The sequence below is a fragment of the Mytilus trossulus genome, chromosome 4 (assembly GCF_036588685.1).
Source record: "Mytilus trossulus isolate FHL-02 chromosome 4, PNRI_Mtr1.1.1.hap1, whole genome shotgun sequence".
NCBI classification, from domain to species: Eukaryota; Metazoa; Mollusca; class Bivalvia; order Mytilida; family Mytilidae; genus Mytilus; species Mytilus trossulus.
This window is the reverse complement of record NC_086376.1, coordinates 33,974,629-33,999,971: the sequence shown is the minus strand read 5'-3', so window position 1 is coordinate 33,999,971 and position 25,343 is coordinate 33,974,629. Positions and strand designations below refer to the sequence as shown.

The following is a 25,343-nucleotide window of genomic DNA, read 5'->3' as shown; positions in this document are numbered from 1 at the left end:
CTATTTATAAAAACAATAATATTTACTCAACATGTTCATCATTTGTAATTATTTCATGCAAACATTTTCTACTGTTAAACACATGAATCAAGAATTAAGAAACAAATACTTTTCAATCAAAACTTAAAAGGTTGTGTCAGTACTTAAAAAATAATCTAAACTAACATCATAGTTGTGCTAAGATTATTTGGGACAAAAGCAAAATTAAGTTATTTATAATGTTATAACATTCAAGTCCTATCACTATCAAGTTAATTCTATCAAACTAAATTGCACAAATTCAGTGACAGCTTTCTGAAATAATACTTTTACCAAGACAAACAATGAATATCCATTGGTTCTTAACCTGTATAAATCCAATACTTACCAACTTTTACAGCTAATTTCCTAATGCAAGTAAAGCAAAACTTCGGTTGGCTTGCTTGCTTCATTTGTATAATTGTGTATACAAGCTTTGCAAATAAGATTGACATCTTTAAACAATATATATAGGCATAGTTTAATAACCTGTATATATAATATTTGAATTAATTGGGTGTTATCCTAATGATTGTACAATAAAAAAACAAAGCAAGCAATCTTACTAAAGTCTTGCTCTACATGCTGTAGGAAATTAGCTGTAATAAAATCTTCAGTTCTGAAGTAGGTTCAATTTAGATAGTTTTGCCATTATAAACATTAGAATCATTATTTTTTTGACACTGATATTGTTGAATCAAGAAAAAAATGTTGTTTCCTGGATACTTAATTTCTGTTTTCTTTTTCTTGAAAATTTTGAATACATGAAATTTGAATTTCATTGAACAGTTGACTTAACCCTTTCAAGGCGAACAATGCGTTGAGGCATCCCCGTAGCCAGGCCGAACAATGTGTTGAGGCATCCCCGTAGCCAGGCCGAACAATGCTTTCAGGCATAGACAATCACGTGATAATCATATTTTTTTTGTTTTTTAACTCATTTCACCCCGTAAAGCTATGTTTAACCTATTCATATATAGGTTTTCAGGAAGCTTGTATATCACAGTTAAAGAATACCAATTCTGACTGAATTTTATACCTTATATATACTTCAATACAATGAAAGATCGGTAGCGTCAACAATCAAAATAAGCCGCCGCCATTTTGTACAAAAACATGTGATGCGAACATGTGACTTTTTTCGTCGAGAAAAGGTTATTTGGAAGGAAAGTTAAATTTAATTTCATGAATAGTTTGATTAAAATTATGATACAAATTACGAAAAACGATTTTAACAATTGCACGGAGAATAAAATCAATTAATAATCCGACTTCCGTCGGCGCTGTAATTGGATTTTTTCCCACGAGTGCAAAAGGTCGCACTCCTTTTATGGAAGTTCTAAATAAAACAATCTAATCACATTCCTCTCTCACTTGCCGATGTCAAGGACGCAAAATTATAGTAAACATTAGTAAAATGTCGTTTCATGGTCTGTATCGTGTCTGTAACATTCTGAGACATAAAATGTCCGATGGTTTTGAGAACGAGTTTGAGGGATTTTTGGTCGGAGAAGTAGATCTTCTTGGTCAACGGTATGAAATGCATTGACCTCAAAATGACATCGGTGATGATTTCATGATCACTCCTGAAGTGATGTTGAAAGAGAAGGGGTCAGCGAACTTTCAGACGAAAATAATGACAGCTGACAGATGTAAATAATGGCACTGATGTCCCCCAACAATGACTGATGGCACCAAGAATTTTATATATTGAAATTTGAAAGAGATCTTCCCCATTTATCCCAGAAGTAACTGGTCCACAAAACATATGAGACCCATAGAAGGATATTTTTTCCAGATGTTTCTATCTGACAACCAAATAATTGATAGTTATAATTAGATAAGATAAGACATTTTATTCCAAAGATAGGATATTTTGATTCCAGAGATAAGATATTTTTATTGTAATTAAAGGGCCCATGAAGAGCAAAGTAAAATTGCAATGATTTGATAATTAACATAAAACCGGTAATGTTTTTATAAATCATATATAAATATTAATATAATCATCTCAATTTTAAGATGTTAAACCGCAGCCAGATCAGAGCCACACACACATATTAGAATAAAAAAGCCATAACAATTATGTTTTTATTTAAACAGGCAATTATTCTCATATTCAATATGGATGTACATTGACGGAAAATAAAATATAATTGTATGAGCTTTAGAATTTAGGACAAAAATGTTATATTTTCTGACAATGTACATATATTGTTTTTATCCTGAAATTTATTAATCTCAACACTTGAAGGCTTTTTCATGTTTATAGTTATTAAAAATATAAGTCATGGTCTCTAATTTTTCAAAGAAATGGATGAAATTATGCAGATAATTAGGTATCTTCTCTTCACTGATACGCACCAGCGAGGTGAGCAAAGATGGGAGACTAATAATGATGTATCTTACAAACTCAGAAATTAAAGACCCCCTTAACAGACAAAAAATGAGAGACCAACATGTCCCCAAACGATAGGTGATGATTCATGATATCTTACAAAGGGAGGGATGCATTCAAGCAATTCATGCCTTCTAAAACTAAGAAATGGGCCATCAAACTTTGGGTTTTGGTAGCGTCAGACACGGTGTATGTCATATTGTGAAATCTACCATGTCGAGACAGATCAAACACATGTAGGTTAACTCTGTTTGCCAGTAGACTTTGGGAAACAAGATAAGGTGTCACATATGCTGGGCTAGGGTATCTATTAAAGTACACAGGAAAAAAGGTTTGAAAATATGGTTGTGTTGAATGTAGAAAACCACTTTGCCTACCCCATTGCTTCACTGTCTCCCACTCAGTCAAAAATTAAACTTCTTAAATAAACAGTTACTTTGTTACAATTTTTAAGTTGAAAGGATATTTTATATACATAATTTGTTGAAAAGGTTTTCACAGATAAGTTGTTGAAAGGATATTCATAATTTATATTTGTTGTTACAGTTGACATTTTCATTTAATTTTTTTTTTTAATAAGGAACATTAAATTATTTTCATCATTGAACAATACAAAACCAAAGACAGTGGAAATTCTAGCATCCCATGGAGTCGGGACACTTATAATAAATAATTTTAAAAATAAATCATTGACTTTTTCAAAGTAATTTTATTTTTAAAAGTTCATGATTGTCTTTCAACATTTAATTATGTCTCACTTAATTTATCAACACATTATTAAAGTGTTAAATGTACATGGATAAGTGTGTCAGGTCATCTAACATTTAATTAATATTTCCATGCACTCAGTGGTTTGATACAAAAAAAAAACCAGAAAAAAATATTTGCACATTAAAAAAAAAGCACATATTAATCTCAAAAGTTTTGATTTTACCACAAAAAAATATCATTAGATATCTCCATTAAAATATTAAAAATTCCACAAAAGATCCCAATAGTCAATTTAGATCAATATTCATGCAAAAATTCAAAGAAAACATCGTACTAAGAAAGACAACTCCAACTTATCCAGGGACACAACTTCCTATCTGGTGATTGCATTGTACAGGTAAAAAAATGGCCGCCGCGGAATTTGTCAAACCATTTTTATTCGTATTTATTCTGACTAATAAGCTAGAATTTTGACTTTGGAGTTATTTTTTCTATATAACTATGATAAAGGAACACTCGAAATTGTTAATTACCATTTGTATTGTTAATTTAGAAGATCGGAGGCAAAAATATAAACCGGTCACAAAAAAAAAAAGATTTCTCAAATCAAACGTCATTTTCTTTCCACAAAAGGTTAAAAAAAATCAAAAGTAGGTATTGTCATGTAAATTTATTTATATTGCAACACTCCTTCCATACTTAAGTGTAACAATATCGAGTTTGAAACCGATTTGATGAGAAACAACAAAGATACACACGTTTTTATTAAAACGTCATTTTTTTCCCATTCACACGTCAAATTAATTCAGGCCAGGCAAACTGCGCGCGGAAATTTGATCAGGTCACACAACGTCGCGGAAAAAAACAATTCAGTAAGGAAAGTGTTAATGATCAACCTGTATTCATGAAATCTACAAAAAAGAAATACTAGTACCCTGCAAATAATAGCGAATTCACAATATAAACAATGGTTAAATCCTAATAAATGTGAATTTGTATCTTACTACCTGTGTTTAAAATTCATAACAAACTTACAATTTCCTCTTTACACATAGATCTACCAGAATTGTTGTCTTTAAGAGCTTGTTGATGCTTCTTTCCTCTCAGATGGCTCAATAAATACACTTCTGATATGATCTGCAAAATTAAAATACTTATTTCAAAACAAATATTTAACATTTGTAGCCTTAGCAGTATTAAAAAGTAAATTATAACACCACCCTAAATTCTCTGTGTGTGTGTTTTAGATGGTATAGTAAGATATCAACTGCTGAGTTGGAGGAAATTAAGGATTTTCATCTGTAAATATTTTCCTGTACTATTTTGGGACATTTCGATGAATCGTTTTACCCAGAATTTTCATAGAAAAATATTTATGATTCCTTTCATGAAGAAATTTTCTAAACATTTAATTTAATTCCTTAAAAATGTGTATTAGGTATATCAGGTTATTTTCCATCAGATTTTATTAATGGTTAGGGCTTTCGATGGGATTGATAATATTTTACTGCAAACAATATTAGCATTTCATGAACTTTTAAAATGCATTTAAATGAAGAGTAGAATGTTCATGTAGTTTTAATATTGCTATATAATGACCTCAAAATTTGGACACACGTGAAATTTCCAAATATAGGATATTGGCTTTGGTTCAGATTTCTACTGGGTTGTTATAAAAATTATATGACAAGGAAAATTTGCCAAACTTTAGAAAAATAAGCTAATTTCAGGAATATTTGGGTTCAAACGACATGAACATAGCCTTAAATTATTTCTTAAAAATGAATTGTTAGTTCTAAAACAGTCATCACCATGTGCATGTAAAACAGCATATACAAGATATCATAAAAATTTGCCAAGTCTGTTATTTTATATGCTGCTAGGTCCCAAATCTTACCTTCTCAATTAACTAATGCATTGTTGGAAGAATATTTTACTATATTAAAGAATTTAAAATGAAATTTATAATAAAAGCATCATAAAATTCTACAGAAATTAAGTCCCATACCAGTGCATTACAAATAGTACAGAGTTTCTTTTTCTCGTATGGAGTACTAGTAGGGGCATCGTTATGATCCTCTGTAGAATGTCTTAGCACACTCATCTCAAATGCTTTCTCTCGGATCTGTTGTAAAGCTTCCTTATGTCTCGCAGTGGATTCATCTTGCTGCAAAATTATATCAAATGTGACATTTAAAACAATGAAGTACTGAAACTTAAATCAACCATACAACTGTAATAGATATTTGCTTAAGGAGGGTACAAAAATTTCAGCAAAATTTTTTTTTAAAATTTTTTTTTTCATTACAAATTTTATTTATTTCACTATTAGTTGTTATTTAAGATAAGGTACAAAAATCAACCAAAGATATTGATTCGTTTAGGCCCAAGATGATTTTGAAATTGTTCATATCATTGAAAATAATACAAATGATCTCCCTTTGGTGCAAACAAATCATTCTTTGTATACTGGTTACCAATTTGTATAAAGTACCAGAATAAACGAATATCAAAACAATGTGTCTATATATTGAAAATTACTGTTTTTTTAGTTTTGTTTTTACAATACCCATAAATGTTCTTATTCTTAAAGAAATAAAAAGTGCCTTTCTTTCATTCTATTGATAAAAGCTTAACTATTCACAGGCAATTACACATATTATCTCTTTACTTCAATATTTATAATAACATTCACTTTAGTTATTGAAGTATATCTACAGAAAAATGCTTGAGCTATTCTCAACATCTTAAAAGAATTGAAACTTAAATATTTCATTACACAGAATATTAAATGGGAACATAATGAACAGTAATGGTTTAAAAATATCTTGTAGAATTAATTTAATGAATCAATATCACAATTGAGGCTATTCAACTCTACAAGGTTGAAACTATGAAAATTGATAATTAACATCTTTTTAAATTTGAATTATGTAAATGATACTATTTAACTTTGTAATTTGTAATATATTCAAGGTTTGTTATCAGTATTTTAAAGTGCTAGTCTACCTAAGAATCAGGCAGTGGTGAAAACATGACAAACAAAAACCCACTCAGGTTGACATTAATTTATGTTCAAAATGTATAATGATGCAAAAATATAGCATTCGTTTCATTGTCCTGTTCTGGTAATTGGAGATAAAATTTTGTTACAATGCACTAGAAATTAACAATTAAGGGGAGCTAACTCTGTAATTTGCTATCATTCTAACTAAAGTTTATCAAAAGATTTCTCAAGTTACCAGACACGCAGACACTAAAGAACTACCATTCCTAACTCAGGATGTGTGTTACTTAAATAGGATGGCTAGGTAGGTGGGTTTTTTACAGCCATGATGTTTTGATTTTTTTCAAAATTGCCTGATTCTTACAAAGACTGGCACTTAATTAATAACCTTTTGTTGTATCTTTTTCTGTAATTCTTGGATATGAGCTTCATGCTGGGCATTTAACACTGCCAATCTTTCATCTCTTTCCCTAAAAAAACCCCCAAAAATCTTACAAAACTGTTGTAATATATACTGAATAATATTTTCAAACAAAAATAATATTTTAAATCATGTATTAAATTACCTGCAAAAATGCAAAAAAAAAAAAAGAACTACCATAGGCACTTGAGTATAAGTATAAGTCGCAAAGTTTGGAAGTTAAATTCAGTTTACAGAGAGAGGTACATACTTATAAGCATTATCCTGAAACTATAGGAAAAATCCAAGCCAAGGCAATGTGGTCAGATGAATTTTCATGAATTTCAGAAAATGCATACTGTAACATTGGAATTTCCTACACAATATCAACGAGATTGAAAGGTTATTTTCAAGAATGAAAAATCAATACATATAAAGATTCGTTTAGTTTTCTAAAATTTAAGTCTTGAACGTACATCAAGTTTATTTCTAGCATGGAAATCATATTATATATTAACTGCCACTTGATTGAAGACGAAAGGCAATTAACCAACGCTTCAGTTTGGCATGATTTAAACATTCTTCCATACAGACAGACAGGTATAAACCTTAATGCCCCCAAAAACTAGCTGAAGGGCATAAAAAATACAAAATGTACATGAAAAACCTAATTTGTAGTTACTTTTCCTTTGCTCTCAGAGCATCAGATCTCTCCTTTTCCTTCTCCAGCTGCTGAGCTGTAAATCTGTTTTCTCTTTGCTTCCTCTTTTCCTCCATTTCCTTTAGCCTTGCTTGTTTCTCTGCCTCTAAAGCTTTCCTCCTCTCCTCTACAGCTGCCTCTTTAGCTAGTTTCTCCTCATGTTTCCTCTGACGCTCTTCCTGTTAGTAGTATCATTCAAATTTAATTACAAATCAAAGAAAATTAGGAACAACACTTTAAAATGAATATAGATATTGAACCTAAGTTTTACCAAAAGCTGTCATGTTATGTCACATGTGAAGCAGGATCTGCAAACCCTTCCGGAGCACCAATGATCACCCCCAGTGTTTGGTGGGTTTGTGTTGCTTATACTTTAGATTTTTATGTTGTGTCATGTGTACTATTATTTGTCTGCTTGTCTTTTTCTTTTTTTACTTGGCATTGTCAGTTTATTTTCCATCTATGAGTTTGTATGTTTTTCTAGTATCTTTCGCTCCTCTTTTATTATTTGTGATTGGTTGAATTAATATCAATCAGTCTTAATACCAATAAAGGCATCTGAGCGAGCCAACATACTTGGAAAATATCACTTAACGTAAAAGAAATAATTAGGAAAGCTATGTCTTTTATGCTTTCTACCATTTTTTACAATGAAGAATTTATCGAAATGGTTTGAAGAAGAAATTACGAAGTTATTTTAATCTTGTTTCTGTTAAATCAATTTACAATTTTGATCAAACTATCAAAATGATAATTAAAACCTACCTGAATATCTTGTACCCTTGCCTCTGAGACTTGATGTTAACATACCAGAATATCTTGTAGCCTTACCTCTGAGACTTGATGTTAACATACCTGAATATCTTGTAGCCTTGCCTCTGAGACTTGATGTTAACATACCTGAATATCTTGTAGCCTTGCCTCTGAGACTTGATGTTAACATACCTGAATATCTTGTAGCCTTGCCTCTGAGACTTGATGTTAACATACCTGAATATATTGTAGCCTTGCCTCTGAGACTTGATGTTAACATACCTGAATATCTTGTAGCCTTGCCTCTGAGACTTGATGTTAACATACCTGAATATCTTGGAGCCTTGCCTCTGAGACTTGATGTTAACATACCTGAATATCTTGTAGCCTTGCCTCTGAGACTTGATGTTAACATACCTGAATATCTTGGAGCCTTGCTTCTGAGACTTGATGTAACATACCTGAATATCGTGTAGCCTTGCCTCTGAGACTTGATGTTAACATACCTGAATATCTTGTAGCCTTGTCTCTGAGACTTGATGTTAACATACCTGAATATCTTGTAGCCTTGCCTCTGAGACTTGATGTTTAGACATTATTTCATGTCTTTTATTCTGGGCTTCTAATGTATTTATGAAAGCTATTTCATTTGCCTGAAATAAGAACAAAAAATATAAATCTACTTAGAAACATTTTTAGTCAAAATATTACAGATCAAGTTGAGTTCAATCAGGAAAACTCCAACTTATGAGCCATATCCTATTATAAAAGTCTTCATAGTAATTGTAAAAGCTGTGGTGATATACAAATCTGTAACAATACTCTAATATAAATTTCTCCTAAAAAATGAAATCATGGTTATTTCTTTAATGTAAAAACAAAATAAAATATCTATAAATAAGCAAATAGATTGTACTATAGAACAAATAGAGGCTCTGAAGAGTCTGTGCCGTTCACCTTGGTCTATGTGCATATTAAACAAAGGACACGGATTCATGACAAAATTGTGTTTTGGTGATGGTGATGTGTTTAAAGTTCTTACTTTACTGAATGTTCTTGCTACTTGCAATTATCTCTTATCTATAATGAACTTTGCCGAATAGTAACAAAATTTAACAAAAATTTACCAAATTAATAAAAATTGTTAAAAATTGACTATAAAGGGCAATAACTCCTTAATTTTGGTCATGTTGACCTATTTGTAGATCTTACTTTGCTGAACATTATTGCTATTTACAGTTTATCTCTCTCTATCTATAATAGTATTTAAGATAATAACCAAAAACAGCAAAATTTCTTTTAAATTTATCAATTGGGGGGCAGCAACCAAACAACCGGTTGTCCAATTCATCTGAAAATGTGGCAGATAGGTATTAACTTGATAAACAATTTAACCTCTTGTCAAATTTGCTCTAAATGCTTTGGTTTCAGAGTTATAAGCCAAAATCTACATTTTACCCCTATGTTCTATTTTTAGCCATGGTGGCCATCTTGGTTGGTTGGCTGGGTCACCACACAAATTTTTAAACTAAATACCCAAATGATGATTGTGGCCAAGTTTGGTTTAATTTGGCCCAGTAGTTTCAGAGGAGAAGATTTTTTTAAAAGTTGAAAGTTAAATACGCCAAAAGACAACGACAACAGACGCCAGACCGGCCAGGTGAGCTAATAAAAGAATATAATGCTGAAATATTTCTCATATAACTACCTTGGCTTCCTCTTCATGAGCTTTCCGTGCTTTCAATCTAAGTTGGATTTCTCTTTTCTCTTCAGCTTTCTGCATTTTCCTTAAGATTGTTTCTTTCTTCTGGTTCATCAAATCATCTTTTAATGCTCTCACTTCTTCCACCTGTATAAACACAAGTAAACACTACACAAACCTCAATGTAAATATTACTCTGAAACAGCTATAAAATCTTGTGGTCTGAGAAGAAATAAATGTATAATTGGCAGGGAAGCAGTTTTTATTTTGGTACCCTTGAGTCATATAGCTTGTAACAAGTTAAAGTATCAATACATCCATTGCTTTCCAAATTCTTTCTGGCTTTGATTGTTTCAGAAGTGGGTAAATCCAGATAAGTGTTGTTGAAGCATGCAATTAATACAATGTTATGTTTGATGATATGCTTATGTCCTTTAATGTGACATTAATTCAACAGAAGTTTTCGAAATATTTTCAGAAATGTTCAGTCATGCATATTGAAATGATAATCAGTTAAAAACCTTTTTAGACAATTCTTTCAGTCTTTCAGCTTTCTCTTGCATTAGTTTTTCTCTTTGTTCTTGGGCTTTGGCTTGTTTTTCTTCATGTCTTTTCTTTGATTCTGTAGGTGATCTATAATAAAAACAAGTATGAGTGCATTTCCATGCTAGGCATACATTTACCCATACTCCAAAATAAAGTTTAACCTGGTTTTGTCAATTAAAGTAAAATTTCCATTTGGTCAATATATTACCATGTTGATAAGTCGAATTTTGTTGATTCTCTACCCTTTGACTTTGACTTAGGGCTATTCCAGAAAAAAATGTATGCGGGGGGCGGGGGTTGGAAGGCAGTTTTTGTCAGCACCCGCCACCCAGACAATTGTAATTGAGAATTATAGTGTGAAAAGTTGCTCTGATACCCATCACCAATGTATTATTAATACAATGTGCCTTCCAACCCCCCATACATTTTTTTCTGGAATAACCCTTATCTTCATGATCTTGGTTTGACTATATCAACAAAAAGTTCGAAGGTGAGAATTGAAGTCATTTTGACAAGTTTTTTTTAGTAGTACCTAAGATGGAACATACTTTTTGACAGAACAAACAAACTCATAATGGTGAAGGATATTTGATGATTTACACTTTAATACAACATTTCTGTGTTTTTAATTACATTTTAAAGATATAAAAAGATTTAAATTTGTTTAATATGCATCATGTTCATATCATCACAACATCAACTGTTAAATATTTACAATAATTTCAAGAATTTCAATTACTAAATGACAGCAGATATTTCTAAATATACGTTACATATAAATGCCTAAAATAGAAAGAAGAGTTGTCTACCTTTTACGAGAAGGTGATGATAGCTTTTCATGCATATGAACAGCATGTCCTGGTGTTCTAACCTCATCCTCATCATCTTCTACAAGATCTCCCCAAGATTTATTAACTCCACTTGCCTTCTCCTCTAAAAATATATTACAGTTTTAAATCAGAAATAACATTTTTGGGTGGCTTTTGTGCAGTTATTTGCACATTTAACAACTAGCAAATATTTGCATATCCTTGATTGAGCCTATTCAATAATCCTCGTGACTTTAAAAGACCTTCAGTGAGACAGTGAACAAGTTGGTTTTATTAAATGGAAATCAAAATAATGTATTTTATGTACTTTATAGACATTTATCTAACAGTGGGCAATATATGATTAAATATGTGTTTTCTGTCTTAGTATATGAAAATATAATGCTTAAATAAAATACACTTGTGTGTTACCAAGGTGTAAAAAAACACTAGGTTATGTTGGTTTCAATATAGAATTATTCATAATATTTTAGGGACAAATGCTTTACTATTTAAAATGAAGCTTGTTAATTGTAATTTGTGTACATTTTGCAAGGAAGAGCCTGAAACTATAGAACATTTACTTTGGGTTGTCCTATTGTAGACAACATTTGGCAAAATCTATGTATATGGATTTTTTTATAAGGTTCTTATCGAAATTCCACTTAATTTGAAAATTGTAATTTTTGGCCTCTATGAAAATGATAAACTGTATTTTATTAAGAATAAAGTTATCTTACTGACAAAGTACTTTTTTACAGATGTAAGATGCAAGCAAGATATAAAACCTAATGTAAAAGGTCTTCAAAATTACATAAAAGAAAACTTGATTTTAGAGAAACATATTTCTTCAAAATACTTAAGTGTGGCAGAATACAACTTGTACTGGAACCCCTGGGCTAAGGTCATTGATTAAATTTAAACATGTATGTATATGAGCATTTGAAATTATACTGTTATACCATACCATATGTATGCTCATATATTTCTTGCAGTAATATTACTATATGAATGAAAATGTTATTACTATACTTAATCCATAGATTTCTAAGTGTTAGTTCAGAGAATGCTTATTATGCTTATTTATTTCACTTGCTTGCTTATTGTGCGACAAGATAAATATATGTTGATACTTGTAAATTCATGAAGGAAAAAATAAATTATAAAAACAAAAATTATGATGTATCATAGATTATAAATGTTTTCATTTTTCTGTTATTGTGCATCTATAAATACCTCAATATTTTGTACATGCACATAAATTACATGTAAACACTTGGTTATAAACTTGTCTCTTTTTGGGCCCTTTATAGCTTGCTGTTTGGTGTGTGCCAAGGTTCCATGTTGGAAAACTGTACTTTGACCTATAATGGTTTACTTTTACACACATTGTGACTTGGATGGAGAGTCATACCAAATATTCTTATATCTATAAATTGAAATAAGGATATACAAGGTGTTAAAATAAGTATACCTTCATAGAGAGCGACCATTGCATCCCAGTCCAGTGTCTGTTGTGAATTGTCTAAGGAGGAACCCATTGTGTTCTGTAATAAACAAAGAAATACTCTTTAACACTGAAAGGGAGGACACATTTTCATGCATTTCTGATTTAACAATCATTATATATAAAATAAAAGTATAAATTAAACACATAGTTTATTTTCTTAGGCTTTTTTTCTAGGAACAAATTTAGTTGCTGAACAAATATATTGTAATCAAATTTTCATATATGAGTTGTCTCCCTTTTTCCTTAAACCTGTGACAATACTGAAAGTCTTCTACCTCTAATAAAATAAGACCACCTCAGGAGAAATAAATTGTCATTTATCCAGTTTTACCAAATGTATAATCTTACAACTAACCCCTAATTCACTTTCTGTTTCTGTTTCTGTTTCCACATCAATGACTGTGTTCTCCTCCTTTGCCAGTTCTTTGAGCCAGGACTCTTCCTCCTGGATGACATTCTCCAGAGCCTGTTCCTGAGCCTTCACCAACTCATCAGTCAGGTCATTCTCCTCATCAATAACAGATGCTAAAGCCTTAAATACAAAATTAAAAGCCAGTTTTAATGTACGTGCTTTTATTTTTTACTACAACATGTATATGAATGTATTTCAACCAATTATTGACCATAAATCAAGAACATACAATTACTTTTTATATATGGCGCATGAACAGACAGATGTACAAACAATAGTAACACTAAATGTAATCTCCTCTGCTGTGCTAAAAGTGCAAAAAGAGAGACTTTTTTAGGTAATTGATAACATATTTCTTGTTTTTACAACAACAAAAAATCAACATCTAATTAACCTAAATTTGCATAATTTAAAGTCTGCAGTAAAAAAAGAAAACTGTCACTTACATCTTCAATTTGACTAATGTCTTCTTCAGTATCATCTTTACTCTCAGATATATTTCTTGTGCGAAATTCTTTTGTTTCAATTTTAGCAAGATCAGTTTCACTTTTCTTCAAAGTGGTCTGTGGACTTGCTCTAGACCTCTCCATCTTACTGCCAGATGGAGGTTTTGAAGCTAATGTTGGTGTTGTTTTCAATTCCCCTCTTGGACTACTAACATTCCTTGCAGTATCTACTCTTGGGCTGCTGAGATTTCTCACATTTTCACCTCTTGGACTGCTGATATTCCTTACATTTTCACCTCTAGGACTATTTATATTTCTTGTAGTTTTTGCTATAACCTTAGAGTCTGTCAGACTTTGCGGTCTCTCTTTAATTGTTTTTGTGTCCTTTACAGTTTTAGCATTGCTTATCACAGCGTGTTTGCTTTGAGTGTTGGTCCCTTTAACAGTCCCACTATAGGAACGGCTGGTATTATTTATAGCTGGTGAGGAATTCTTACTTGCATCATTTCTACCTTTGACTGGTTCATTTTCCTTCTCACTATCATGCCTAGCACTTTTATTAGGAACAGTCTGATTACCATCTGACAAAGATTTTTTCATTGTATTGAAATGTCCTTTATTTTTCTTGATCAATGGAGAATGGGGATCAGACAGAGTTCTTGTAATGACTTTAGCTGGCCTTCCAACAGTTGATAGATTTTCTAAGGAATTTCTAGATCTAGATTTACTTCCCCTTTGTACTGTTTCCCAACCATCATCTGAAAGTTAAGTAATCATATGTCATCATTAAAAGTAAGGAATTAATTAGAAAATTTCACAATGATAAGAAAGAATTTATAAACAATATAAAGCCAAGTCCTTTAAAAAGGATATATCAATGTAATGGTCACTGTAATGCAGATATGTATATCTTCTTGATACCTTATTGTTTTAAATAACAATTCTAACCTTGTATAAAGTTGTACAAGTAATTAAAAATACTGCAAAGTTGGATTCAAGGCAAGATAACATTTTTCATGTTCTTTTTTCCATGTATTAATAAATTCTGGCCTGAATTACTGTGCAGACATAGAATAAATGATTCCTACCTTCAATGGTGTTACTGCCATCAGTATCTGGTTCTGAAGCAGACAATCCATTCTGATGGGCTGGTGGTGATGGTAGAGTTAATATAGGAGACTCTTGAGTTTCTGACAAGTTTAGCTTCTCTTCACTTGGAGACAAGGGTGATGGAGGTACAATGCCCTTCACTCTATCTGCCCAACTATTTCCTGGACTGAAATGTATAAGCAAGAACTATTTAGCATACAAATTTTAACTAAGGTAGGACACCATATTCAATAGAATTAACTTGCAGTTTCATGTCTTTTCGATATAATTGAACTAAACATATATTTCATCAACTTGTTTTTCTTACATTTTTCCGTTAATATCAATCTGCTGTCACTTTATTAGTACTGAATATATATATTTTTTTATCAATTCACATTTTAAAGTTAAGTTATGCATCTGTCAAGAAATAAAATTTCTAATGGTGATGTAAAGAAGGTGCCATTATAAACAACAAATAACCTCTGAGGAGGGAAATTATTTTTACAAAGTAACAAAATTAAATTCAATAATTCTTAAATAAATGACTATAAATGATATGCAATTTTAAAATTGGAAAACTATGAAGAACATTTTCATATTCTCTAATTGCCTGCCAAAATTTCAAAGCTTGAAAAAAGTAGCACTGTGAGTATTGCGTAATCACAAGTTGATGATAGCAGGATGAAAGAACACATCAATTTGACAGTATTGCTTGCACTGAAATAAAATAACTTAAAGAAATATTTCTACGTTACTTTGTCATAGATTTTTTTTTAGTGTTGACTGATTATACCTTTTATTGGGCTCATTAAACTCTAGAACTCTCTGAGCAGGACTTGGTGAGTTTCTGGATGGCACTTGAGAATGTGCTGTTTTTCCAGGAGACATCTTTCTTACTTCCCAGGCTATAGGAGCTGGTCTGAAAAATTCAAACAAAGAAATTTACTTTTATTGGATTGCAAAAAATATTTTTTAAGGTGATTTACAATTAAAAAGTTTGACTTTAAGTTGATATTCTGTAATCATAATGAAATAAAGGTAAAATAAATATCTTTTAACCTCTCAAAATAAAATATACTATATGCATTATTCTTAGATGTATATTTCATAAAAGGTATTCATAAGATCTGAAAGGAAGCATTTTTTGGCAAGTATCCTCATAAGATAATCAGTGTGTATTATGTTACAGCATGTTTAACAGGGGAGGGGTGTTGTAGATATTCTTACCTGTTACCCTCTCTTGTTGTATCATCATAATTAAGCTTTCATTAGATGCATTCTGTCTATTAGAGATTTAAAATCATTGGTACTTTGTTCCAGCATGTTTAATAGGGGATGGGGTGTTGTAGATATTCTTACCTGTCACCCTTTCTTGTTGTATCATCATAATTAAGCTTTCAATAGATGCATTCTGTCTATTAGAGATTTAAAATCATTGGTACTTTGTTCCAGCATGTTTAATAGGGGATGGGGTGTTGTAGATATTCTTACCTGTCACCCTTTCTTGTTGTATCATCATAATTAAGCTTTCAATAGATGCATTCTGTCTATTAGAGATTTAAAATCATTGGTACTTTGTTCCAGCATGTTTAACAGGGGATGGGGTGTTGTAGATATTCTTACCTGTCACCCTTTCTTGTTGTATCATCATAATTAAGCTTTCAATAGATGCATTCTGTCTATTAGAGATTTAAAATCATTGGTACTTTGTTCCAGCATGTTTAATAGGGGATGGGGTGTTGTAGATATTCTTACCTGTCACCTCTCTGGTAGCATCATCATAAGCTTTCATTAGATGCATTCTGTCTATTAGAGATTTAAAATCATTTATACTCTGTTTTAGCATGTTTAAGGGGGAGGGGTGTTGTAGATTTCCTTACTTGTCCCTCTCTCTTGTGGCATCATCATAAGCTTTCATTAGATGCATTCTGTCTATTAGAGATTTAAAATCATTGGTACTTTGTTCCAGCATGTTTAATAGGGGATGGGGTGTTGTAGATATTCTTACCTGTCACCCTTTCTTGTTGTATCATCATAATTAAGCTTTCAATAGATGCATTCTGTCTATTAGAGATTTAAAATCATTGGTACTTTGTTCCAGCATGTTTAATAGGGGATGGGGTGTTGTAGATATTCTTACCTGTCACCCTTTCTTGTTGTATCATCATAATTAAGCTTTCAATAGATGCATTCTGTCTATTAGAGATTTAAAATCATTGGTACTTTGTTCCAGCATGTTTAACAGGGGATGGGGTGTTGTAGATATTCTTACCTGTCACCCTTTCTTGTTGTATCATCATAATTAAGCTTTCAATAGATGCATTCTGTCTATTAGAGATTTAAAATCATTGGTACTTTGTTCCAGCATGTTTAATAGGGGATGGGGTGTTGTAGATATTCTTACCTGTCACCTCTCTGGTAGCATCATCATAAGCTTTCATTAGATGCATTCTGTCTATTAGAGATTTAAAATCATTTATACTCTGTTTTAGCATGTTTAAGGGGGAGGGGTGTTGTAGATTTCCTTACTTGTCCCTCTCTCTTGTGGCATCATCATAAGCTTTCATTAGATGCATTCTGTCTATTAGAGATTTAAAATCATTGGTACTTTGTTCCAGCATGTTTAACAGGGGATGGGGTGTTGTAGATATTCTTACCTGTCACCCTTTCTGGTAGCATCATCATAAGCTTTCATTAGATGCATTCTGTCTATTAGAGATTTAAAATCATTGGTACTTTGTTCTAGCATGTTTAAGGGGGAGGGGGAGGGGTGTTGTAGATATTCTTACCTGTCCCCCTCTCTTGTGGCATCATCATAAGCTTTCATTAGATGCATTCTGTCTATTAGAGATTTAAAATCATTGGTACTTTGTTCTAGCATGTTTAAGGGGGAGGGGAGGGGTGTTGTAGATATTCTTACCTGTCACCCTCTCTTGTGGCATCATCATAAGCTTTCATTAGATGCATTCTGTCTATTAGAGATTTAAAATCATTGGTACTTTGTTCCAGCATGTTTAAGGGGGAGGGGGAGGGGTGTTGTAGATATTCTTACCTGTCACCCTCTCTTGTGGCATCATCATAAGCTTTCATTAGATGCATTCTGTCTATTAGAGATTTAAAATCATTGGTACTTTGTTCCAGAATGTTTAATAGGGGGAGGGGTGTTGTAGATATATTTACCCGTTACCCTCACTTGTCACATCATCATAATTAAGCTTCTATTAGATGCATTCTGTCTATACTTTGTTCCAGCATGTTTAACAGGGGATGGGGTGTTGTATATTTCTTACCTGTCACCCTTTCTGGTAGCATCATCATAAGCTTTCATTAGATGCATTCTGTCTATTAGAGATTTAAAATCATTGGTACTTTGTTCTAGCATGTTTAAGGGGGAGGGGAGGGGTGTTGTAGATATTCTTACCTGTCACCCTTTCTGGTAGCATCATCATAAGCTTTCATTAGATGCATTCTGTCTATTAGAGATTTAAAATCATTGGTACTTTGTTCCAGAATGTTTAATAGGGGAGGGGTGTTGTAGATATATTTACCCGTTACCCTCACTTGTCACATCATCATAATTAAGCTTCTATTAGATGCATTCTGTCTATACTTTGTTCCAGCATGTTTAACAGGGGATGGGGTGTTGTATAATTCTTACCTGTCACCCTTTCTGGTAGCATCATCATAAGCTTTCATTAGATGCATTCTGTCTATTAGAGATTTAAAATCATTGGTACTTTGTTCTAGCATGTTTAAGGGGGAGGGGAGGGGTGTTGTAGATATTCTTACCTGTCACCCTTTCTGGTAGCATCATCATAAGCTTTCATTAGATGCATTCTGTCTATTAGAGATTTAAAATCATTGGTACTTTGTTCCAGAATGTTTAATAGGGGGAGGGGTGTTGTAGATATATTTAACTGTTACCCTCACTTGTCACATCATCATAATTAAGCTTCTATTAGATGCATTCTGTCTATAAGAGATTTAAAATCATTGGTACTTTGTTCCAGCATGTTTAACAGGGGATGGGGTGTTGTATAATTCTTACCTGTCACCCTTTCTGGTAGCATCTTCATAAGCTTTCATTAGATGCATTCTGTCTATTAGAGATTTAAAATCATTGGTACTTTGATCCAGCATGTTTGACAGGGGATGGGGGTGTTGTATAATTCTTACCTGTCACCCTTTCTGGTAGCATCATCATAAGCTTTCAATAGATGCATTCTGTCTATTAGAGATTTAAAATCATTGGTACTTTGTTCCAGCATGTTTAACAGGGGATGGGGTGTTGTATAATTCTTACCTGTCACCCTTTCTGGTAGCATCATCATAAGCTTTCATTAGATGCATTCTGTCTATTAGAGATTTAAAATCATTTATACTTTGTTTTAGCATGTTTAAGGGGGAGGGGTGTTGTAGATTTCCTTACCTGTCCCCCTCTCTTGTGGCATCATCATAAGCTTTCATTAGATGCATTCTGTCTATTAGAGATTTAAAATCATTGGTACTTTGTTCCAGAATGTTTAATAGGGGGAGGGGTGTTGTAGATATATTTACCCGTTACCCTCACTTGTCACATCATCATAATTAAGCTTCTATTAGATGCATTCTGTCTATAAGAGATTTAAAATCATTGGTACTTTGTTCCAGCATGTTTAACAGGGGATGGGGTGTTGTATAATTCTTACCTGTCACCCTTTCTGGTAGCATCATCATAAGCTTTCATTAGATGCATTCTGTCTATTAGAGATTTAAAATCATTGGTACTTTGACCCAGCATGTTTGACAGGGGATGGGGTGTTGTATAATTCTTACCTGTCACCCTTTCTGGTAGCATCATCATAAGCTTTCAATAGATGCATTCTGTCTATTAGAGATTTAAAATCATTGGTACTTTGTTCCAGCATGTTTAACAGGGGATGGGGTGTTGTATAATTCTTACCTGTCACCCTTTCTGGTAGCATCATCATAAGCTTTCATTAGATGCATTCTGTCTATTAGAGATTTAAAATCATTTATACTTTGTTTTAGCATGTTTAAGGGGGAGGGGTGTTGTAGATTTCCTTACCTGTCCCCCTCTCTTGTGGCATCATCATAAGCTTTCAATAGATGCATTCTGTCTATTAGAGATTTAAAATCATTGGTACTTTGTTCCAGCATGTTTAACAGGGGATGGGGTGTTGTATAATTCTTACCTGTCACCCTTTCTGGTAGCATCATCATAAGCTTTCATTAGATGCATTCTGTCTATTAGAGATTTAAAATCATTTATACTTTGTTTTAGCATGTTTAAGGGGGAGGGGTGTTGTAGATTTCCTTACCTGTCCCCCTCTCTTGTGGCATCATCATAAGCTTTCAATAGATGCATTCTGTCTATTAGAGATTTAAAATCATTGGTACTTTGTTCTAGCATGTTTAAGGGGGAGGGGAGGGGTGTTGTAGATATTCTTACCTGTCACCCTTTCTGGTAGCATCATCATAAGCTTTCATTAGATGCATTCTGTCTATTAGAGATTTAAAATCATTGGTACTTTGTTCTAGCATGTTTAAGGGGGAGGGGGAGGGGTGTTGTAGATATTCTTACCTGTCACCCTTTCTGGTAGCATCATCATAAGCTTTCATTGGATGCATTCTGTCTATTAGAGATTTAAAATCATTGGTACTTTGTTCTAGCATGTTTAAGGGGGAGGGGGAGGGGTGTTGTAGATTTCCTTACCTGTCCCCCTCTCTTGTGGCATCATCATAAGCTTTCATTAGATGCATTCTGTCTATTAGAGATTTGAAATCATTGGTACTTTGTTCCAGCATCATAATAACTTCCTAAAATTGATTGGATAATTAATATACATCAAATACACCTTGTTCTGGTATGCTAATTAAATTAATATACATAAAATACACTTTATTCTGATATCATCTGTGTTATACTGCAATATTCTGGTTAATTTGATTTAAACTAGCTTTAATGGAAATTTGTCCAGTATCAATTTTATGTAATTAACAAATGACATGTAAAATATTTGAGACTATACTTAGACTTGTTCCATTCCTCAACTGGATAAAAAACAGAGCTATACTATAATGCTCAAAATCAAATGGTCAAACATGAAATTCTATCTAAGTAAAAATGTGCATACAAAGTCAGGAATCTCATTCATCAGTGGTTGTCTGTAGTTATATATGATTGTTTTGGGTCATTTAAACAACATTTTTTGTTGTTGGTGTCAGTTATTTGTTTTGATTCTGGGAGATTTATAGAGCTTGGCATATTATAGGTTAACCTCGAGGGGCTTTATGTTGTTACTGCCTCATTGATGTATACTCCATATCAACTGTCATTTGTACCATTTTCAGGTTATTACTATGAATTCATATTTTTCATGGATTAAAGAAGCATTTTATTATTGAGGATATAAATATATTTCATTTTGTGGTTTTGCTTAAGTCTGCATACAAGCCTTTAGAAAATGTGTACTTCATTTAACATACATTTATGGTTACATATATACCTACAATGTTCACAACAAATGGTATCTCACAAATAATTATTAATTCACAGTAGCCAGAAATATGAAATTTGTATTTTTAATATTGATAGGATAAACTGCTTTATACGTACACCATACCAAAATTTCAAATATGATTCTTCCAAGATGATATTTAAATAACTTTAATGAGCAGACTGGTGAACAAAATTTTAGCACAATATCTTTTTTTTTCTCTTTTGAATCTAGTTCTGATCAGAACACAATGAAGTAAAACATCATAATTCTGTGCTGCTTTAAATACCTATGAAAACCATATAGACAGATAAATAGTCATAATAATAATTGCTGACCAATAAACAATAAAATAATTTGTTTTTTGCTTACTAAACTTTAACTGAATGATTAAAGTTATCTCTGATCAACTGTACCTTGCATTCTACTACACTTTCATCTTGTTCACATGTTTCATAAATAGCATCAACAGCTCTTTGTAGATTGTCAAATAGAAATTTCCAGTATCTGGCCCTCCGATCACTCTTTCTGGTCCCTCCATCTGATCTAGGAGATCTAGTTAGGTCTTGTTTATATGATGATTGGTCCTCTAATGATGATGGTCTGTGTTTAGCTTGTGGTCTTTGTTGATTATCTTTCTGTGAAAGCTTTCTCGGTCTACCAGGGTAGCCTTGTCCTGTAAAGATAATATAAAATATGCATAAATCGAGAATGGAAATGGTGGAATATGTCATTGAGACAACAACCCGACCTAACAACTAAAGGTCACAAATGGGTCTTTAACACACAGAGAAAATTTGGCATTCTGAGGTGGTCTTCAGCTGGCCCTTTAATAAAAATATGTACTAGTTCAGAGACTGCCATACTTTTTCTTTGCATCAGAAACAATTCCAATATTGTATGCTTCTCCACTAAGTAACAGGGGACCATAGATAAATACAGAGGAATGTGATATTGGGATCATAGGCACAACATCAACAGATATTCTATTTTATACATGAAGACTGCAAAGAACCAAGAATGTAAGCATATTATACAACCGATGAGAGGTTATTACTCTGGAATTTGTCTTGTCCTGAGGAACAGGATGGGTGCATTAGTGGAACAGGAACTACCCACACTTGAATTACAACTTTATCCCTGTTTATTTCTTTGTAAGATTTGTATACATCGACAATCTGTTTTCTGTATAGTTATTTGTAGATTGTTGTTTTCCCCTTCTACCTTTTTTAGCCATTGTGTGATCAAGATCTAGATCTGTTACTAATATAGAGTTTTTCATTGAGCTCCTGGTATCTTTTTCATCAACCTGATATTCGGTATATGGCAAAGATTGGAAATAAACTGATACATTGTACATACATGTACATGCAAAATAAACAGTAAATATAGATTTTTTGCAAGCCAATAAGTATATATGTAGTTTTATAAATCTATATTATGTCTCTAGAAGATTTTTTGAAAACCATGTTTCTTTACCGTTATAATACAATTACATAATTTACAATTCAAGAAATACAACTAATAGAAAATTGGAATGTACAACATTTAAATCAATACAAAGACAGACTGACCTTTCGTTTTCATGAAGAATGATAACTAAATTCCACAAATAAAACAAATCTCTATGATGGAGAACTACGACTATTTGCTCTACTGAATTTATGGATATCATCAATTAATGATAGGCTACGAACATTTACATATAAGTATCCCATGTAAATCAATAGACAAAATTAGTAAACAGTAATTTAATTTGGACAGGAGAAGTCTCAATAGACCAAAACAATAATACAAGACAATTTATTCCAAATTGGAATAGGAGTCATAGTTCATATGCAAATGAGGAAATAGAAAATGTGCTTTGATTCAATTAAAATATTGATGGTGATAAGAAGATTTTGTATGGCAATGAAGCCTTTGATTACAAACATTTGATGTGTTTCATCTGGATCTGTTATGGGACAACCACTTTTATCTGGTAGGATTATAATGTACATATAATTAATTAAACAGGAGCTTCAGGACAATTAAGTCATTCCCAGAAATCAATTTGATACTCTAATTACAGGATTTCTCAAACTCTAAAATGAGTGGATATATAATAGAGAGTCAAAATACTACATGTAATAACTTAATTATCCCAAGTGCAACAAAATTATATCTACCGGTAGTTAGTTTTAATTAGATACTCAATTTTGTGTTAACCCCATGAAACAATATTTTTTTTATTATTTTATAATATAACAGTTTGTCAGCTTTTATAATGCTTCATCAAACTTTTTTTCTTGTCCATGTAGGTTGTACATGTTGAATGCCTTGTAACCATGGTAACCTGGGAACAAGTCTACAGAGGGAGATTACTAAATTTCAGTAAAAATACTCAATATATTTGAAATTTCCCACAAATATATTAGAATTGGCAACTATTCATGACCTTTGAACAATGATGAAGTCCACTCAACCATGACGATCTCATTCTTGACAATTATAAGTACACAGTGGTAAGTATCAGAAAATGAATATGATATTACTACAGCTTTGATTGTACAAACCTAGAAATATGCAAGGTAAAAAAGAAGCAGAAAACACCAAAAGGGGATCAAAACTCATAAGCTGGAGATAACGTCAAGAATCCATTCTAGCAACAATGACAAATAAGGGTGTAAAAGTTAGTTCTATTAGTTTTTTTCCACTAAGATATTTCATAACTTGGATATGTTCCAAGGGTATATCATACCTGTTGTTCTTGCTACTACATATGTATCTTACAATTTGATTAGACTGGAATATTTGGGTTTTTGAATTTAAGCTTTAGAAGCAATTGTTCAAACTGAGCTACATGTACATTATATATTAATTAGTTGCTATGAATGAAAGAAGATTTTTGAGTCAAGACATGATCACCAACCCAACCACCCTAGAAAAGTGGAAAAACATTTCGAGCAGGAGTTACAAAAACTCTTTAAAGTTTGACATCTTTTAATGTCCTTACCTGAGCTCGAACGTCTTTGTTCTACAGGTACTTTATAGATGACAATATCTTTACCTGAGCTTGATCTTCTTTTCTCTACAGGTACGTTGTAGATGACTTATCTGAGCTTAATCATCTTTGTTTTACAGCCGGTACATTGTAGATGACTTACCTGAGCTCCATCATCTTTGCTCTACAGGTACATACATTGTAGATGACTTACCTGAGCTCCATCGTCTTTGCTCTACAGGTACTTTGTAGATGACTTACCTGAGTTCCATCGTCTTTGTTCTACACCCAGTACATTGTAGATGACTTACCTGAGCTTGATCATCTTTGCTCTACAGGTACATTGTAGATGACTTACTTGAGCTTGATCGTCTTTGCTCTACAGGTACATACATTGTAGATGACTTACCTGAGCTCCATCGTCTTTGCTCTACAGGTACTTTGTAGATGACTTACCTGAGTTCCATCGTCTTTGTTCTACACCCAGTACATTGTAGATGACTTACCTGAGCTTGATCCTCTTTGCTCTACAGGTATGTTGTAGATGACTTACCTGAGCTCGATCGTCTTTGCTCTACAGGTACTTTGTAGATGACTTACATGAGCTTGATCTTCTTTGCTTTACAGGTATGTTGTAGATGACTTACCTGAGCTCGATTCTTTTTGTTCTTCAGGTACTTTCTTGATGATAATGTCCTTACCTGAGCTTGATCTTCTTTGCTCTACAGGTAGGTTGTAGATAACTTACCTGCGCTCGATCGTCTTTGTTCTACAGGTACTTTGTAGATGACAATGTTCTTACCTGAGCTCGATCGTCTTTGCTCTACAGGTACGTTGTAGATGACTTACCTGAGCTTGATCATCTTTGGTCTACAGGTACGTTGTAGATGACTTACCTGAGCTTGATCATCTTTGGTCTACAGGTACGTTGTAGATGACTTTCCTGAGCTTGATCGTCTTTGCTCTACAGGTATGTTGTAGATGACTTACCTGAGCTCGATCATCCTTGCTCTACAGGTACGTTGTTGATGACTTACCTGAGCTTGATCGTCTTTGTTCTACAGGTACATTGTAGATGACAAGATTTCTAGCAGTTCTTCCCTCTTCTTGCACTATTTTTCTAACTCTATCATGACTGTTCATTCTATGATAATTCGATGTCTGTAAATGAAATTGACCTATATTATTATATCATAAAAATTCTCTTTTATATCCCCTCTGTTGTTTTTATCATTCTTTTATTTACCAAGTACACATGATATAAAACATGTATTTACAAAACACTTAACATTATCTAGCACATGAACCCATTGACAATTGGCAGTACCTGTCTAGTTCTCCTTGTACATAAATATG

At 32.5% G+C, this 25,343-nt stretch overlaps 1 protein-coding gene across 3 annotated transcripts in view; it reads right to left on the bottom strand.

Annotated features, from left to right (window-relative positions):
- The window catches only part of LOC134715166 (S phase cyclin A-associated protein in the endoplasmic reticulum-like), a 72,380-nt gene that overhangs the window by 35,143 nt on the left and 11,894 nt on the right, over positions 1-25,343 (bottom strand). The window contains exons 2-17 of one of the 3 annotated variants that reach the window (XM_063577140.1): positions 25,025-25,148; positions 21,421-21,680; positions 20,221-20,324; positions 15,298-15,423; positions 14,501-14,688; positions 13,413-14,170; positions 12,910-13,086; positions 12,519-12,591; positions 11,045-11,168; positions 10,211-10,322; positions 9,696-9,836; positions 8,539-8,640; positions 7,217-7,413; positions 6,523-6,604; positions 5,136-5,294; positions 4,163-4,264 (exon numbers count right to left, since the gene is read on the bottom strand). In XM_063577140.1, coding sequence (XP_063433210.1) covers positions 4,163-4,264; positions 5,136-5,294; positions 6,523-6,604; positions 7,217-7,413; positions 8,539-8,640; positions 9,696-9,836; positions 10,211-10,322; positions 11,045-11,168; positions 12,519-12,591; positions 12,910-13,086; positions 13,413-14,170; positions 14,501-14,688; positions 15,298-15,423; positions 20,221-20,324; positions 21,421-21,680; positions 25,025-25,148 — 2,829 coding nt within the window. Of the gene's footprint in view, positions 1-4,162; positions 4,265-5,135; positions 5,295-6,522; positions 6,605-7,216; positions 7,414-8,538; positions 8,641-9,695; positions 9,837-10,210; positions 10,323-11,044; positions 11,169-12,518; positions 12,592-12,909; positions 13,087-13,412; positions 14,171-14,500; positions 14,689-15,297; positions 15,424-17,293; positions 17,380-17,424; positions 17,489-20,220; positions 20,325-21,420; positions 21,681-25,024; positions 25,149-25,343 lie in introns of those variants that run through there. The other 2 variants (XM_063577143.1, XM_063577142.1) reach the window with 2 other exon arrangements.